This window comes from Oncorhynchus clarkii, chromosome 18, assembly GCF_045791955.1.
Source record: "Oncorhynchus clarkii lewisi isolate Uvic-CL-2024 chromosome 18, UVic_Ocla_1.0, whole genome shotgun sequence".
Classification (NCBI taxonomy): Eukaryota; Metazoa; Chordata; class Actinopteri; order Salmoniformes; family Salmonidae; genus Oncorhynchus; species Oncorhynchus clarkii.
The window spans coordinates 37,757,115-37,773,287 of NC_092164.1; the positions used below are offsets into that span (position 1 = coordinate 37,757,115).

Consider the following 16,173-nt stretch of genomic DNA (forward strand, 5'->3'; position numbering starts at 1 on the left):
GTCCGCTTAAAAGCATAACGTAGCACCTAAGCCTCCGCGTCAGTTGAAACAGATATGATTATGGATTATTGAGGATTTTTTTTTTTTTAATGCAAGACTCTAGGTGTCTAAGTATAGATAAGCTCTGCATTTTAAAACAATAGCAGTTATCTAAGCACGGAGGGCATTTGAATTAGAAGTCTTGTGGCTGGACATTGCATTCTGTTATGGCCTACATACTGATTGCTGACATCTTTATTTTGGGCGCCATGTTGAATTGACCGAGACAACACCTAGAGACCAGGGGCCAGGGTTTCCCAAAAGCATCTTACGGCTAAATTCAGCTTAGGACCATAGGATCCTTAAGATGTTTTGGGAAACGGGCCCTGGAGAACCACAGATATTCTTAACAGAAACGTTACAACAAGCTATGTAGAGTTTTTACAAGTTGTCCACAAACATCACAACAGAATAAGGGTGTTTGACCATAATCAAAACTTTTCCTGCCTAACAGGCTTGCTATCAAATGTACTTTGCATGAAGCTAAGGGTGACATACCGCCTCAACGCTCATTCGGGAGGTGGAACTCAGCAGAGCTGGATCTATTTTCAGTCTCCAGCAGTGTCCTACTGCTTCGGGGGAATGGGAGTCATAAGACCAGGGGAGAATGGGACATCTGGACCAGGCTTGCTACATCCTAAAAAGACGGAGTGGTCAACAGAGAGAGGTGATGCCATTATCATAAAGTGATAGCACATTTTTATCCATAGACAAAAGCTCAGCTCAAATTCAAGTCTGGATTATTGCCTGTTTGATGTCTAAAAGACATAATGCTGTACTTTTTTGTGTGTGAAATATGTCTATAGTGACGTTAATGTCATGTGGCTGAACTATTCCCCCTCTCAGATTGGTGGTACACCCAGTACAGACAGTTATCACACTACCTGGCCCTGCTCTGTTTTCTACTGACCATGGCCACACTCCTACAGACATTTTACTGTGAGTTTTATTTGGTCATCATTTTGAAATGAACAGGTTCAAGGATCAGAAATAGGAGTCTACTGATTTACATTGTTATTGAAGGTCAAGACTTACGGTTTTAATCCTAACTTGACCATTTAATTATAATTGTCTCCTGATGCTGCCTCATCCTCACATTGCCCGTTCACTGTTTTGTGTCCATCGCAATGGGGTCGCGGTGGTGGGGGGTGCATGATGCAGTGGTGCAGATCACCTTGGTCTTCCAATCCCAGTCCACCTTGCAGGAGGTCAGACTCAAAGACCTGACTCAGAAGCTGAACACCCTGAACCACTCCTACCTCCTCCTCTTCCACAAGTACCCAGCACTCAACCAGTACTGTCCCATCACCAATAGCAGCACCAATGGTGAGCACACGTTCAGGTTGATCAAACTCTTGCTTGAGTTTGCATAGTTCTGCGAGCTTTTAGCTGGGACATGGATGATGGCCTACTGGAAATACTCTCATCGAATGGCCTGTTTAATATATGGACAGGCAGACAAAAGATGATGAAGGATCACCAGGATCAACCTAAAAATCCAAAATGGCCGATACTGACAAGAGTGGTGCAAATGGTATACCATCACACTTGGCCTAGGCTTTTGGTCTGGCATCCTAATAACAGCATTGCTTTAGCTATTATTAGATCATATTGTAACACAATGTATAATCACCACTTGATGGTTTTAAGAGTATTTTTATTGATGTATTTAGGAAATATTTTATTTATACAAGTGATCCTATAGAGATGTAAAAACCTGTTACATGGGGGACCTGTTTCACCCCTGTTCACCTTTACCCCTATGACATTGACTGACCTCTGGCGTAACCTTCCACCTGTTTCGCAGAGCGTGAGTGCAGGCCGTGCCCAGAGGGATGGGAGTCTTTTGGGGAGAGATGCTACCTCTACACCCATGACAGACTGGACTGGATTTCCAGTCAGTACCACTGCCTATCTGTAGGGGGCAACCTTGCCATGGTGAAGAGTGAGGAGGAGCAAGTATGACAGCCATGAACCCCATCACCCAATGATATCGATACAGATTAAGGTTTCTTTGGAGGAATGCATTGTAGCCTATTTCTCAATTCTGTAATATCAAATGTGGATCTCATTTGAATCAAGAGATTATTGAGAACCTAAATCATGATAAATTAAAATATTCACAAAAATCCTGTGCTTTGGCAGTAAATGGAGAACTGAGATTTACTGAGAATTACCTGGAACTATTGCCAATAAATAGGCTGCTCCGTCACTCAAAGCTGTGGTATTCCTTTATGCAGTAGGCCTAATACAGACACAAACATAATCTAAGTCATTCATGTTTACACATTCACTGTGCAATTCAGTACATTTGACCCTCTCAGTTAAAGTTAAGAATAGATTTAGGAGTTATACGAAAGTGTGGGGCCGTGTCTATTTGAGGCATCCATCAGTGTTGCATTTCTCTCAGATTTTTCTGTGGAAGAGAGCCAAGGAGTTGAGCCAGGGAGACTCCTACTGGATCGGCTTGAGGAATGGTAACCCAGGCGGGGCCTGGCACTGGGTGGACGACTCCCCGGTGGAGAAGGGGTAACTTAGAATCTTAACTTAAAGTTAGAAGATTTGCCTCTGAGCATAGTCTTGGGCTAAAAAAAAAAAAAAAAGTCCCGTAAATTGATAGAAATATTGTCCAGAAATGACCTGAGTTTGGATCTCAATTCTATAGTTTGGCGTGGAGTCCTGAATCGAGACTCGAGACTGGATCACCTTACCTCAAATCACAGTACCATATGAGGATACTTACTGTATGAGGTCTCGTTGAAGAGATATTGGCCTAGTTAAGCTGAAGACAGCATATTTATTGCCATATGTCCATTTCATTTGATGAAATTCCATGTATGATGCATTACTGATGTATTACTCTGCATTGATGGTTATTTGACAAAGTAACCAAATGTATCTACAGTATATGGTCATTTTTTAAATGTTTTTTTTTTAAAGTACAAACTGATGGTGTCTGTTACCTCTACAGGTTTTGGGACATATTTTGGGATCACGAGCCAGAGAAGGGGGACACCAGGGAACTGTGTGCCCGGCTGTCGCCAGGAGACAGCCACAGGGCCGGTTGGTACGCCACCATGTGCAAGAACAGCCTGAAGAGCATCTGTGAGAGGACCCAGGGCACCCTGCAGTGACAGACTCTCTCAGGAGAGGAGAGAAAGGGGAAGGGAGAGGGTAGTCGGAGTCCGTGCCGTTTGGTTGCATTAAATATCTTTTAACTGTCTTTTGATGTATGGTATTGGTAATTATGCAATGTACGTACAACTGAAATACATAACGAAATACCTATGATTTGTAATTCTCTTGCTGGTGGATGTGGGGGTTTGCACATTGAAAATTAAGCTGCTGTAAAATTGCTAGCCTACTTCCATTTTTGGACTTTTAAATTAAGAATATAAACCCATTGATTCTCCAAGTATTCACACCCCTTGACTTTTTCCAAATGTTGTTGTCTTACAGCCGGAAATGCAAATGGATTGAAGTGTAGATGTTTTTGTTGTCACGAACCGGCTCAAAGCCCGTAACAAAGGGAGACAACGTGGAGATAAGGAGTAACAAAATATATATTTATTAACTAAAGCAACTAAGGAAAATATACAATGGTGTGTGTAATCAGTAGTGTAAGTGAGTGTTTTGCATGCATGAATGTGATAATGCAGGGTGTTGAAAGGTGCCAAAGCAAACAAACAAACAAAAGGCCACCAAGAACCACAACACAATCTACAAATGTCTGCATGGAGAGAGTCTCTTCCATGAATGTGGAAGAGGTCTATTTATCCTGGGAGACACCTGGCCCAGGTGTTTCCCATGAAGCTGACGACCCTCCCAACTCCGCCCACCGGCATCCTAATAAGGAAACAAGAACAAAGACAGAATACAGGAGACAGAGTGGGAGGGTCGTCACATTGTCACTGGAAATATACACAATAATTGTACAAATGATTTAAAAATGGAAAGCGGAAAATGTCTTCAGTCAATAAATATTCAACCGTTTGAAAAAAGTGCTTAACAAGTCACATAATAAGTTTCATGGACTCACTCTGTGTGCAATAATACGGGGAAATTATGTAAATATATCACTAGCCACTTTAAACAATGCTACCTTATATAAATGTTACTTACCCTACATTATTCATCTCATACGCATACGTATATACTGTACTCTATATCATCGACGGTATCCTTATGTAATACATGTATCACTAGCCACTTTATACTATACTATGCCACTTTGTTTACATACTCATCTCATTTGTACATACTGTACCCGATACCATCTACTGTATCTTGCCTATGCTGCTCTGTACCATCACTCATTCATATATCCTTATGTACATATTCTTTATCCCCTTACACTGTGTACAAGACAGTAGTTTTGGAATTGTTAGTTAGATTACTTGTTATTACTGCATTGTCGGAACTAGAAGCACAAGCATTTCGCTACACTCGCATTAACATCTGCTAACCATGTGTATGTGACAAATAAAATTTGATTTGATTTGATTTGATTTGATTTGTTTAACATGATTTAAATGACTACAGTATCTCATCTCTGTACCCCGCACTCAGTCCCTCAGTCAAGCAGTGAATTTCAAACACAGAGTCAACCGCAAAGACCAGGGAGGTTTTCCAAAGCCTTGCAAAAAAATTAAAAGCAGACTGAATATCCCTTTGAGCATGGTGAAGTTATTAATTACACTTTGTATCAATACACCCAGTCACTACAAATATACAGGCGTCCTTCCTAACTCAGTTGCCAGAGAGGAAGGAAACTGCTCAGGGATTTCACTATGAGGCCAATGGTGACTTTAAAACAGTTACAGAGTGGCTGTGATGGAAGAAAACTGAGGATGGCTCAACAACATTGTAGTTACTCCACAATACTAACCTTATTGACAAGAGTGAAAAGAATTAAGCCTGTACAGAACAAAACAATATTTCTAAACATGCATTCTGTTTGCAGCAAGGCACGAAAGTAATACTGCAAGAAATGTGGCAAAGCAATTAACTTTTTGTCCTGAATACAAAGTGTTATGTTTGGGGCAAATCCTTATTTTCAAGGATAGTGGTGGCTGCATCATGTTATGGGTATGCTTGTAATTGTTAAGGACAATTTTCAGGATAAATAAACGTAATAACGTAATGAAGCTAAGCATCCTGTGGATGAGGAAAAGAGGAAAAGCTAGTTCAGTCTGCTTTCGACCAGACACTGGGAGATGAATTCACCTTTAAGCAGAGTTGCTTATCAAGAAAAGAGTTGCCGAGTTACAGATGTGACTTAAGTCTGTTGTCTAGTTATAATCAAAAACCAATTTGACAGAGCTTGAATAATTTTTTAAATAACAATGTGCACATATTGTACAATCCAGGTATAGACTTGCCCAGAAAGACTCAAAGCTGTAATTGCTGCCAAATGTGATTATAACATGTATTGACTCAGGGGTGTCACTACTTATGTGAATGTTTATTTCTGTGCAAACATTTAAAAAAAATACAATCACTTTGTCATTATGGGATGTTGGGTGAGAAAACAAATCTGTTGAATACATTTTGAATTCAGGCTGTAACACAACAATGTTTTGAATAAGACAAGGGGTATGAATACTTTCTGGTGGCATTGTAACTTATGAATGAATGCCTTATGAGCTCAACTACCCCATCAGAAGCCAAAATATAAGTTTGTTTTTTACTCCGTTGTTTGTAACAATGGAATTATAAACAAACACTGTAGGCCTATAGCCGCGAAACATAGCTACATGTTGAAAACTATCATTTTGATATTATTTTATTTAACCTTTATTTCAACAGGGAGTCTGATTGAGACCAAGGTATCTTTCACCATGGAGCTCTGTATTTTACAATTTCACACATTTCACAAGATATCAATATAAAATACAAGAGACTACAAAAACACTAAACTACAGACACACTCAAGAAAAACAATCACATTCTTCAAAAATATCTTCGAGAGGCACCAACGTGTCTAACTTAAGAACTATGAAGATCGTTCCATACATGGGGTGCATAGAAACTAAAGGCTGTTTTTCCATGAGCTGTTGCAACACACTGAATTTCCAGAGTCAGCATCCCTATGATTCCAGTGGGTCAGAAGTTGACATACACTAAGTTGACTGTGCCCTTAAACAGCTTGGAAAATTCCAAGCTTCTGATAAGCTAATTAACATAATTTGAGTCAATTGGAGGTGTAGCTGTGGATGTATTTCAAGGCCTACCTTCAAACTCAGTGCCTCTTTGCTTGACATCATGGGAAAATCAAAAGAAATCAGCCAAGACCTCAGAATATTTTTTTAGACGTCCATAAGTCTGGTTCATCCTTGGGAGCAATTTCCAAATGCCTGAAGGTACCATGTTCGTCTGTACAAACAATAGTACAAAGTATAAACACCATGGGACCACACAGCCGTCATATCGCTCAGGAAGGAGAAGCGTTCTGTCTCCTAGAGATGAACGTACTTTGGTGTGAAAGTGCAAATCGATCCCAGAACAACAGCAAAGGACCTTGTGAAGATGTTGGAGGAAACAGGTACATAAGTATCTATATCCACAGTTAAACGAGTACGATATCGACATAACCTGAAAGGCCACTCAGCAAGGAAGAAGCCACTGCTCCAAAACCACCATAAAAAAAGCCAGACCACGGTTTGCAACTGCACATGGGGACAAATATCGTACTTTTTGGAGAAATGTCCTCTGGTCTGATGAAACAAAAATAGAACTGTTTGGCCATAATGACCATCGTTATGTTTGGAGGGAAAAGGGGGAGGCTTGCAAGCCGAAGAACACCATCCCAACCGTGAAGCATGGGCGTGGCAGCATCATGTTGTGGGGGTGCATTGCTGCAGGAGGGACTGGTACACTTCACAAAATAGATGGCATCATGGGGAAGTAAAATTATGTGGATATATTGAAGCAACATCTCAATACATCAGTCAGGAAGTTAAAGCTTGGTCGCAAATGGGTCTTCAAAATGGACAATGACCCCAAGCATACTTCCAAAGTTGTGGCAAAATGGCTTAAGGACAACAAAGTCAAGGTATTGGAGTGGCCATCACAAAGCCCTGACCTCAATCCCATTGAAAATTTGTGAGCAGAACTGAAAAAGCGGGTGCGAGCAAGGAGACATACAAACCCGATTCAGTTACACCAGCTCTGTCAGGAGGAATGGGCCAAAATTGTTATTGTGGGAAGCTTGTGGAAGGCTACCCAAAATGTTTGACCCAAGTTAAACAATTTAAAGGCAATGCTACCAAATACTAATTGAGTGTATGTTAACTTCTGACCCACTGGGAATGTGACGAAAGAAACAAAACCTGAAATAAATCATTCTCTCTACTATTATTCTGACATTTCACATTCTTAAAATAAAGGGGGTATCCTAACTGACCTAAAACAGGGAATTTTTACTAGGATTAAATGTCAGGAATTGTGAAAAACTGAGTTTAAATGTATTTGGCTAAACTTCCAACCTCAACTGTACTTCTATGGGTGCGTGAAGATGTCAGGAATTGTGGGAGTTTTTGACGCAACGTCAAAGAGACCTACTTACTGATAGAGCAAGTAGTGATGAGTGCAAAACCTGTCACTCGTGATAAATTGAAGTGCACTATGGAAACACTGCCTTCATGTAAATGATGTCACCGTAGTCTGCAACAGGAAGAAATGTTGATTGCATTCTACTATTTAGTGATAGTCATTACCTATTTCTATAGAAGGGCATGTTTATCCTCAGTTTCTTAAAGTAACTGTCCAGAGTTTCCAGATTTCTATGAAATATGACTTAGAATTAATTCCAATACGAGTGAAATAGTTTTCATTACAAGAAAATGGTCATTAAATATGTTAAAAATCTGCTTTTCTATGTCGGAATGGTGAGGGCATATAACATTTACAAAAAATATTCACGCAAGTAGACCATTGATTGGCCATTGACTGATTGGCCATTGACATCATCCTCTATGAGGAGATAGCAAGCATTTTTAAAACATCTATTTGAGATTAAAGTTTTAGTTGGGGCCAACAATATTATTTGGGTACTGGTTAAAAGTTCAATTTTCATTGGACAGTTATTTTAGCTAATGTATCAATATGCTTTATAAAAGACTACTTATGGTCTATCCACATGCCCAGATATTTGTAAGCAAGAACACAATAAATGTGGTTATCATCTAAAGTACATAAGCTTAAATCATTAACCTCATTTTTACAAGCTCTAGAAAACCACATATACTTCATTTAACATGCATAATGGATGGTCAATCCTTGCATAATGGATGGTCAATCCTTGCATAATGGATGGTCAGTCCTTGCATCCATAGCTCTGTCTGTCAATTTGAAACTGCTAACGTTTCTCCAGCCGCATCCCTTATCCATTTACAAAAACAGTGGAGGGGTTGTGCCTTTGTTATTGTTTAAAATGCAGATTGCCCCTTTAACTTCTTAATCCAGAAAGCCCAAATTTGCTCAAACAATCCTTAAACAAAGCAGCTATTATCATCAGCTTTTCAGATTCAAAATATACTTATATTATTTCTCTGACTGAGGAAACAAAAGCTTCTGGCATTAGATTGGTTTGAGATTCCCTAAAAACATGCCACCTCGATACAGCTACGACCTGAAGTGACTTTTTCATGCCATGTTAGGAGAAGTTAAGCAACAGTTTAGGATAATTAATGAAGCAGGTTAGGAGTATTAGTGTAAGATTAGGAAAAGGGTTAGGGAAACTGCTCTCCTATCCTGCTACGAAAAGTAAAGTAACTTCTAGCCGTAGCTCTAGCGAAGTGATTGCAACCTGGTCTCAGAGCATTTTGTATGATTATGTATGTAAATCTGAGACATTCTATTTAGTATGACATGTTAGGTTTCATATGGTATGTATTAATTTTTGGATGTCCATCACCCATTTCAAATGATATGTTCCGAATTACAATACATATTATATGTAATGAATTTGCGAAACGTACAATGTGTTACGAATATGCTAAACGTATGATATGTTATGAATTCTAGCTACTGGATAACGTTAGCTACCCTAGGGGTTAGAGTTAGGGTTGTGTTTAGGAGTTAGGTTAAAAGGTTAGGGTTAGGGGAAGGGTTAGCTAAAAGGGTTAAGGTTAGGGTTAGCTTAAAGGTTTAAGGTTAGGGTAAGGGTTGATACGATAGAGTGATTATGGAAATTCGTTGAGATTTGTGTAAATCATTGTTTTGATTGGTATGAATGAATGTTTTGCAGATTGAAATCAGTCAAAATGTCTGCCGTAATCGAAGAGTAAATCAAGAACTACGTAACGGCTCCTTTTGAGGCCCGATTCCCCAACACTAACCAGGCCCAAAACTGCTTCCAGAATCACCTGGGTAATAAGCACAACACTTTCTACATTTGTTTGCCATTCAGCGCCGTACACAGAGTTGCTTAGGCTAGGCCTATATGGCTTCGGTGCTGTTCTCCTTTCAAACGATAGACCTTATTCAAACGGGATATTCAAAGACTTTTATACATCTCACGGGCACCTCATACGTTCACAGGCAAAGTTATTTTCCTCGCTAAACCAATGTATGCTTAAATAAAGTTTTTTGAAGAATGACTCAACTTCGGCTAGGGTTGGTCGATTTGTTTATTTTCTGATAGGTTGAAAGTGAGGAAAGTTCAGCACAGTTTTGTTTTCCATACACTTCTATAGACACTCCAGCTTCCCGTCCCACTAGCCTAGATTTCCAATCATCATGGACGTGCTGCGAGGAAAGTCTGTAGCATCGATTATCATCAAAACACCATGACATAGCTATCATTAAATTCAGCCAATAGTTACAATGATAATAGTCTCCATGTTTTCTTGTGCCAGGCCCACTCTGGGTGGTTGCCATGGCACTTGCTGAATTCAACTTGAGCTTTAACCAAAGCAGGTAAAGCTAGCGGTAGGTTCATGTCAATAGGTGACAGCTGAGTTGTTTCCGTTGTTTCACTTGCTCCTATGGTTTTGCTGGGTTGATACGGGTAACTGTGGGAATGCTTTGTTAGGATTAGCCTAACTCTAGGCCTAACCCAATTTCTTAATGGGCTCCTGCTTTTGAGTATTTTTTGAATCCTTTGTGATTCGCATTTTGGATTTATTTGGGCCATTATTAATACACAACATAATTTGCAGTGTGCACGGTATAAGGCCTCACCTTCCCTCTGTATTATGTAGCCAAGTACAATGTGAACACCTTAATTGTCAACTGACATTTAATTGTCAACAGACATTTTCAACTGTCACTGACCATAATGAGCACTCATCTACTCAAAATGCTATTGACTACTGTTGTTCCCCTACTAACTTAAATACTTGAAGTATCCTTGCTTATTAACTGCAAAATACTGGCACTGTAAAGGCTAAATTAATGAAAATATCCCCTTCGTCCGTTCATATGCATTTTGCTAGTCAGCACTATGTCCCTTCCTCCGTCCAGACTTCCACAGATCTAACAAGGCTCTGTCAGACAAAAGTCCAGGATGTTGCACCCTGTGAGTGGTACCAGAGAGTCTACAAGAGCCTGTGCCCGTTGAGCTGGGTCCGTGTCCCTCGTTCACTCGTTCTCTCTGCACCATACTGCCTTACAGTTAGCTTTGAACACTCTAGTGTATATTCGCTTTCAATCATGTACCCGCTGAAGAGACTTCTATTCAAATCAGTGGTGCCAGTCATCAGTGAAAAAAAAAACGTGCTTGTTAATGCAGGGTTAAAGGTGATGTGGCTGGTCACAAATGTCAAGATTAACTCCCCCATCTTCCTTTCTCAATTGTCATATTTTATCTGTCATTGTGTTCACTACTACGGGACATTTACTGAGTTTCTCTCTCTCCATTTGGCAAAATGGGACGATCAGATTGAAGCTGGAAGTTTCCCCGGAAAAATCTAAATGGACACATTCCATGACCTCTTCCACTGATCTCGCGCCCGTTCCCCCGACTTCCCTAATGCACATCTTAATGTCTCTGTCAAGCATTTTGATGTTTCTGTAAAAATGACTAATAAATATTTAATGTTATGATGATGTTTGGTCATGTTGAATTTGGTGGTTTAGTGTTGGACAGTCCCATCAAATCAATCCACAAGACAGGATAGGTCGGTATATTTAAAAGGTACAAGGGAATAAAAGAATTGCTGACATTCACAAAAGAGCTAAGACTGGTAACGGAAGAGAGTTCTCATTGAAAAATGTCAAGAATATAGATATACATACTCTACTTCTGGGACCAACATCTATGGCAGCCTTTTGGCCATTTGATTTGATTGCTAGACTACGTACTCTCACATGGTTGGTCACCAGGTGTCATTGTACCATGTGGGTTGTTCACATTCTCTCTTCATCCCCGAGTAGTCCTGGATGTAGTATATTACGTAAGAAGAATGAATAAGCCTCAGCCACTCCCTCCCAGCTTCTGTCTCCTCAAAAGTGTGTGATTCGTTTACATTTTATGTATAAAAAAAATATTAGCAGCAACAGTTATGGTGTTTTGATAATAATGACTGAGAAGGACTATACTCTTGGCACCTTTTTTATTTATTGCCCTATCCACCAGTGGCGGTCAGTTCCATTTTTTATTCATGAGCATGGCCTTATTTCTATTACAGCATATTGGATCATTTTCCATTCACCCAGTTCATTGTAACAGCGATAGGTTTAGGCATGATACATGATACTCTATTTTTCCCTATACCCATCATGAGGTTGCTACAACTTAGCCTACGAATTCAATTGTTGTTGAAATTCTTACACAGGGACACTCGAAGTCAATCTTAAATGAATCATTGTTTATTTGTCAACGCTCTGGGGAGATTCCAACCAACTCAATGCACCAAGTACACATGTCGATCAGGAGCTCAACCGAGGCATGCTTATATACTGGTTACAGACACGTTACATGGGCATAGTTCCATAGGGTTGGTTCCTACATATGTCTGGCACCGTCTCCTATCTTAACTTAAAGAACATTTTCTGGGCATTCTGCCAGATGGTCCTTAGGAGGAGGTCATGACGGCCCCCCCTCATATCTTCACCAGGCAAAGGCAGGAACCAAGGATTGTTTATGAAATCAAACACAAGATGAACCTTTTCAAGACTGTTTCTTCACACAGTAAAATTTCCTTCCCAAAAGTTTACACCATAGGTGTACACAGGTTGAGAGAAAAATTGGAGGTGCTACCCTACAGAGTGCTGTTGAGGCTACTGTAGACCTTCAATGCAAACTAGTATGTTTTAATCAGTTATTTGGTGATGTGATTATATTTAGTATAATTTTATCTAAAATGTATAACTTTAATGTTTTACAATTTTCATTTTTCTGAAAATCACTGAAGAGTATGGTCCTCCCCTTCCTCCCCTTCCTCCTCCGAGGAGCCTCCACTGCTATCCACAACCCGGTCATTGTAATGGTTAGAATGGAATAAATGGAACAGCATTGAACACATCAAACATATGGAAACCACACGTTTGACTATTTTCCATTTATTCCATTCTAGACAGTATAATCATCCCGTAATCCTATAGCTCCTCCCACCAGCATCTGTCCCAACCTGTTGAAGACATTCTAAAGGATACCACTATTTTCTTCCACTAACCCATCATAGCATGGGTTGAAAACAGTGTATACAGGCCTATGTGTGCCTATGGTTGAACATTGATTGGCATGTGCGTTGCTAAAAAAAATATGTGAGGTATTATTTAAACAGAAACTACAAAATTAAGTTCTTAGAATAATAAAATGAAATAAAATCCCCAAATGATGCAACTGAACATGAGGGTTGTAGGAAAGGAATTGCAATGAGGAAAGGGTGAATTACAAAAGAAAACTGTCCAGAGACCAAATACAGGCACAACCAGCGGTGGTTTTAGGTATAGGCGACATGGGCAGACGCCCAGGGCGGCATCTTGCCGGGGGCTGCACGGGGCGCCCGCACAAAAAAATAATTGGAATTGACATTTGCGCGATCTATTGTCTAGTGCTCATTTGCACGTCACGTCAATGATATCATGTTACCGTGTAGGACTGTGGATCAATTAACCTTGTCGGAGAGGGCGCTCTGATTCTAGTTTGTGAGTTAGGCAGGCTACTTACTGCCTGGGAAGGTCTCCCACCCATAAATACGAGATGAGGAGGGGGGCTTGGGTAGGTTGACTTCAGGTCTCCCCACTGGAAGCCCAAGGTAGGGGGAGCGGGGGAATCTATTAAATAGCGCACCTCTAAATTTGTACAATACTAATGCAATTAGTAAAATCCGTCACACTGTCAAATGCTACCAAATAAACCACAATTCATTCATAATACTGTGAATATATAGTTTCACAGACATATTGTTGCATTTTTTTCTGGTTTGTGCTAAATCATTAAGAATAATGTTAAACCAGTCTGCACACCTCTAAGGTGAATTGGTTTAGTCATGCCTCTTGGTTGACAGTGTTGGGGGACGGGTAATGTATTGATGCTCGAGTGCCAAATCAACACAAATTTGTTTCTATTTGTCTTTGTTACTTCTATTTGATATTTATGAGTCTTATTTTTTAAATATATTTTAATATTTATATAGTTCTAATTGTTCTAATTATTTATTTGTGTTGTTCCAAATGTCTGAATAAAAATGACAGTTAGTGCGGAATGGTGCTTTTATTTGTTTGTTGAGGGGCGCTGAAGGGGGGGGGGGGGGTCACCCAGGGAGCCATAGAATATAGAACCGCCACTGGGCTCAACCTTTATTGTATGATCAGGATGATGAAAGGACACAACCTGGGCCAATACCATCAAATTCAACTGACATTGATGCCGCAACATCAGCTGTTTGTGCCATGTTACTCCAACACACATGTCAAAAGTATTTTGGGCCTGTATTGGCCAAAATATTGTAGGCCTTCTTTTATATTGAGAATAATGGGGCACTGTGTAAGGGAGCATTTATTTTGATCTCAAAGAATGGACAACGGATGCTTTACTAGGCCTATGGTCTGAATAATTACTAAGAGTGTTGCTCTTTATTTGGGAACAAAGCCTACAAGTTAACAATGTAAATATTTATGAACAATATTTGTTTCATTCTGCTTGTACATGTTGACTGAATAACCCTGAGGCATGGGCTACTCTGTTATTATTCTCACACTGGGTCACGAGATTTCTGACAGCCATGTGATGTGACTTCCGGCGCCGACAGAGATGGCCGCCTCGCTTCGCGTTCCTAGGAAACTATGCAGTTTTTTGTTTTTTTACGTGTTATTTCTTACATTAGTACCCCAGGTCATCTTAGGTTTCATTACATACAGTCGAGAAGAACTACTGAATATAAGATCAGCATCAACTCACCATCAGTACGACCAAGAATATGTTTTTCGCGACGCGGATCCTGTGTTCTGCCTTACAAACAGGACAACGGAGTGGATCCTATGCAGCGACCCAAAAAAACGACTCCGAAAGAGAGGGAAACGAGGCGGTCTTCTGGTCAGACTCCGGAGACGGGCACAGCCCGCACCACTCCCTAGCATTCTTCTTGCCAATGTCCAGTCTCTTGACAACAAGGTTGATGAAATCCGAGCAAGGGTAGCATTCCAGAGGGACATCAGAGACTGTAACGTTCTTTGCTTCACGGAAACGTGGCTTACTGGAGAGACGCAATCCGAAGCGGTGCAGCCAACAGGTTTCTCCACGCATCGCGCAGACAGGAAAAAACATCTTTCTGGTAAAAAGAGGGGCGGGGGCGTATGCCTTATGACTAACGTGACATGGTGCGATGAAAGAAACATACAGGAACTCAAATCCTTCTGTTCACCTGATTTAGAATTCCTCACAATCAAATGTAGACCGCATTATCTACCAAGAGAATTCTCTTCGATTATAATCACAGCCGTATATATCCCCCCCCAAGCAGACACATCGATGGCTCTGAACGAACTTTATTTAACTCTCTGCAAACTGGAAACAATTTATCCGGAGGCTGCATTCATTGTAGCTGGGGATTTTAACAAGGCTAATCTGAAAACAAGACTCCCCAAATTTTATCAGCATATCGATTGCGCAACCAGGGGAGGAAAGACCTTGGACCATTGTTACTCTAACTTCCGCGACGCATATAAGGCCCTGCCCCGCCCCCCTTTCGGAAAAGCTGACCACGACTCCATTTTGTTGATCCCTGCCTACAGACAGAAACTAAAACAAGAGGCTCCCACGCTGAGGTCTGTCCAACGCTGGTCCGACCAAGCTGACTCCACACTCCAAGACTGCTTCCATCACGTGGACTGGGAGATGTTTCGTATTGCGTCAGATAACAACATTGAGGAATACGCTGATTCGGTGTGCGAGTTCATTAGAACGTGCGTTGAAGATGTCGTTCCCATAGCAACGATTAAAACATTCCCTAACCAGAAACCGTGGATTGATGGCAGCATTCGTGTGAAACTGAAAGCGCGAACCACTGCTTTTAATCAGGGCAAGGTGTCTGGTAACATGACCGAATACAAACAGTGCAGCTATTCCCTCCGCAAGGCTATCAAACAAGCTAAGCGCCAGTACAGAGACAAAGTAGAATCTCAATTCAACGGCTCAGACACAAGAGGCATGTGGCAGGGTCTACAGTCAATCACGGACTACAGGAAGAAACCCAGCCCAGTCACGGACCAGGATGTCTTGCTCCCAGGCAGACTAAATAACTTTTTTGCCCGCTTTGAGGACAATACAGTGCCACTGACACGGCCTGCAACGAAAACATGCGGTCTCTCCTTCACTGCAGCCGAGGTGAGTAAGACATTTAAACGTGTTAACCCTCGCAAGGCTGCAGGCCCAGATGGCATCCCCAGCCGCGCCCTCAGAGCATGCGCAGACCAGCTGGCCGGTGTGTTTACGGACATATTCAATCAATCCCTATACCAGTCTGCTGTTCCCACATGCTTCAAGAGGGCCACCATTGTTCCTGTTCCCAAGAAAGCTAAGGTAACTGAGCTAAATGACTACCGCCCCGTAGCACTCACATCCGTCATCATGAAGTGCTTTGAGAGACTAGTCAAGGACCATATCACCTCCACCCTACCTGACACCCTAGACCCACTCCAATTTGCTTACCGCCCAAATAGGTCCACAGACGATGCAATCTCAAC

At 41.0% G+C, this 16,173-nt stretch overlaps 1 protein-coding gene across 1 annotated transcript; it reads left to right on the forward strand.

Moving 5' to 3' along the window:
- The first annotated feature begins 516 nt into the window (after positions 1–516).
- LOC139372611 (C-type lectin domain family 4 member A-like) lies at positions 517–3,525 on the forward strand. The gene is made up of 6 exons (XM_071112377.1): positions 517–706; positions 886–978; positions 1,201–1,365; positions 1,847–1,998; positions 2,450–2,568; positions 3,011–3,525. The coding sequence occupies exons 1-6, from the start codon at positions 517–519 to the stop codon at positions 3,171–3,173; spliced, it is 882 nt and encodes a 293-aa protein (XP_070968478.1). The 3' UTR covers positions 3,174–3,525.
- The last annotated feature ends 12,648 nt before the right edge of the window (positions 3,526–16,173 follow it).

Coding starts and splice junctions, on each gene's coding strand:
- LOC139372611 (XM_071112377.1), top strand. CDS start 517: ATGAAGCTAAGGGTGACATACCGCCTCAACGCTCATTCGGGAGGTGGA. Junction 707..885: donor GGAGTGGTCAACAGAGAGAG/GTGATGCCATTA, acceptor TCCCCCTCTCAG/ATTGGTGGTACACCCAGTAC. Junction 1,999..2,449: donor TGAAGAGTGAGGAGGAGCAA/GTATGACAGCCA, acceptor CATTTCTCTCAG/ATTTTTCTGTGGAAGAGAGC.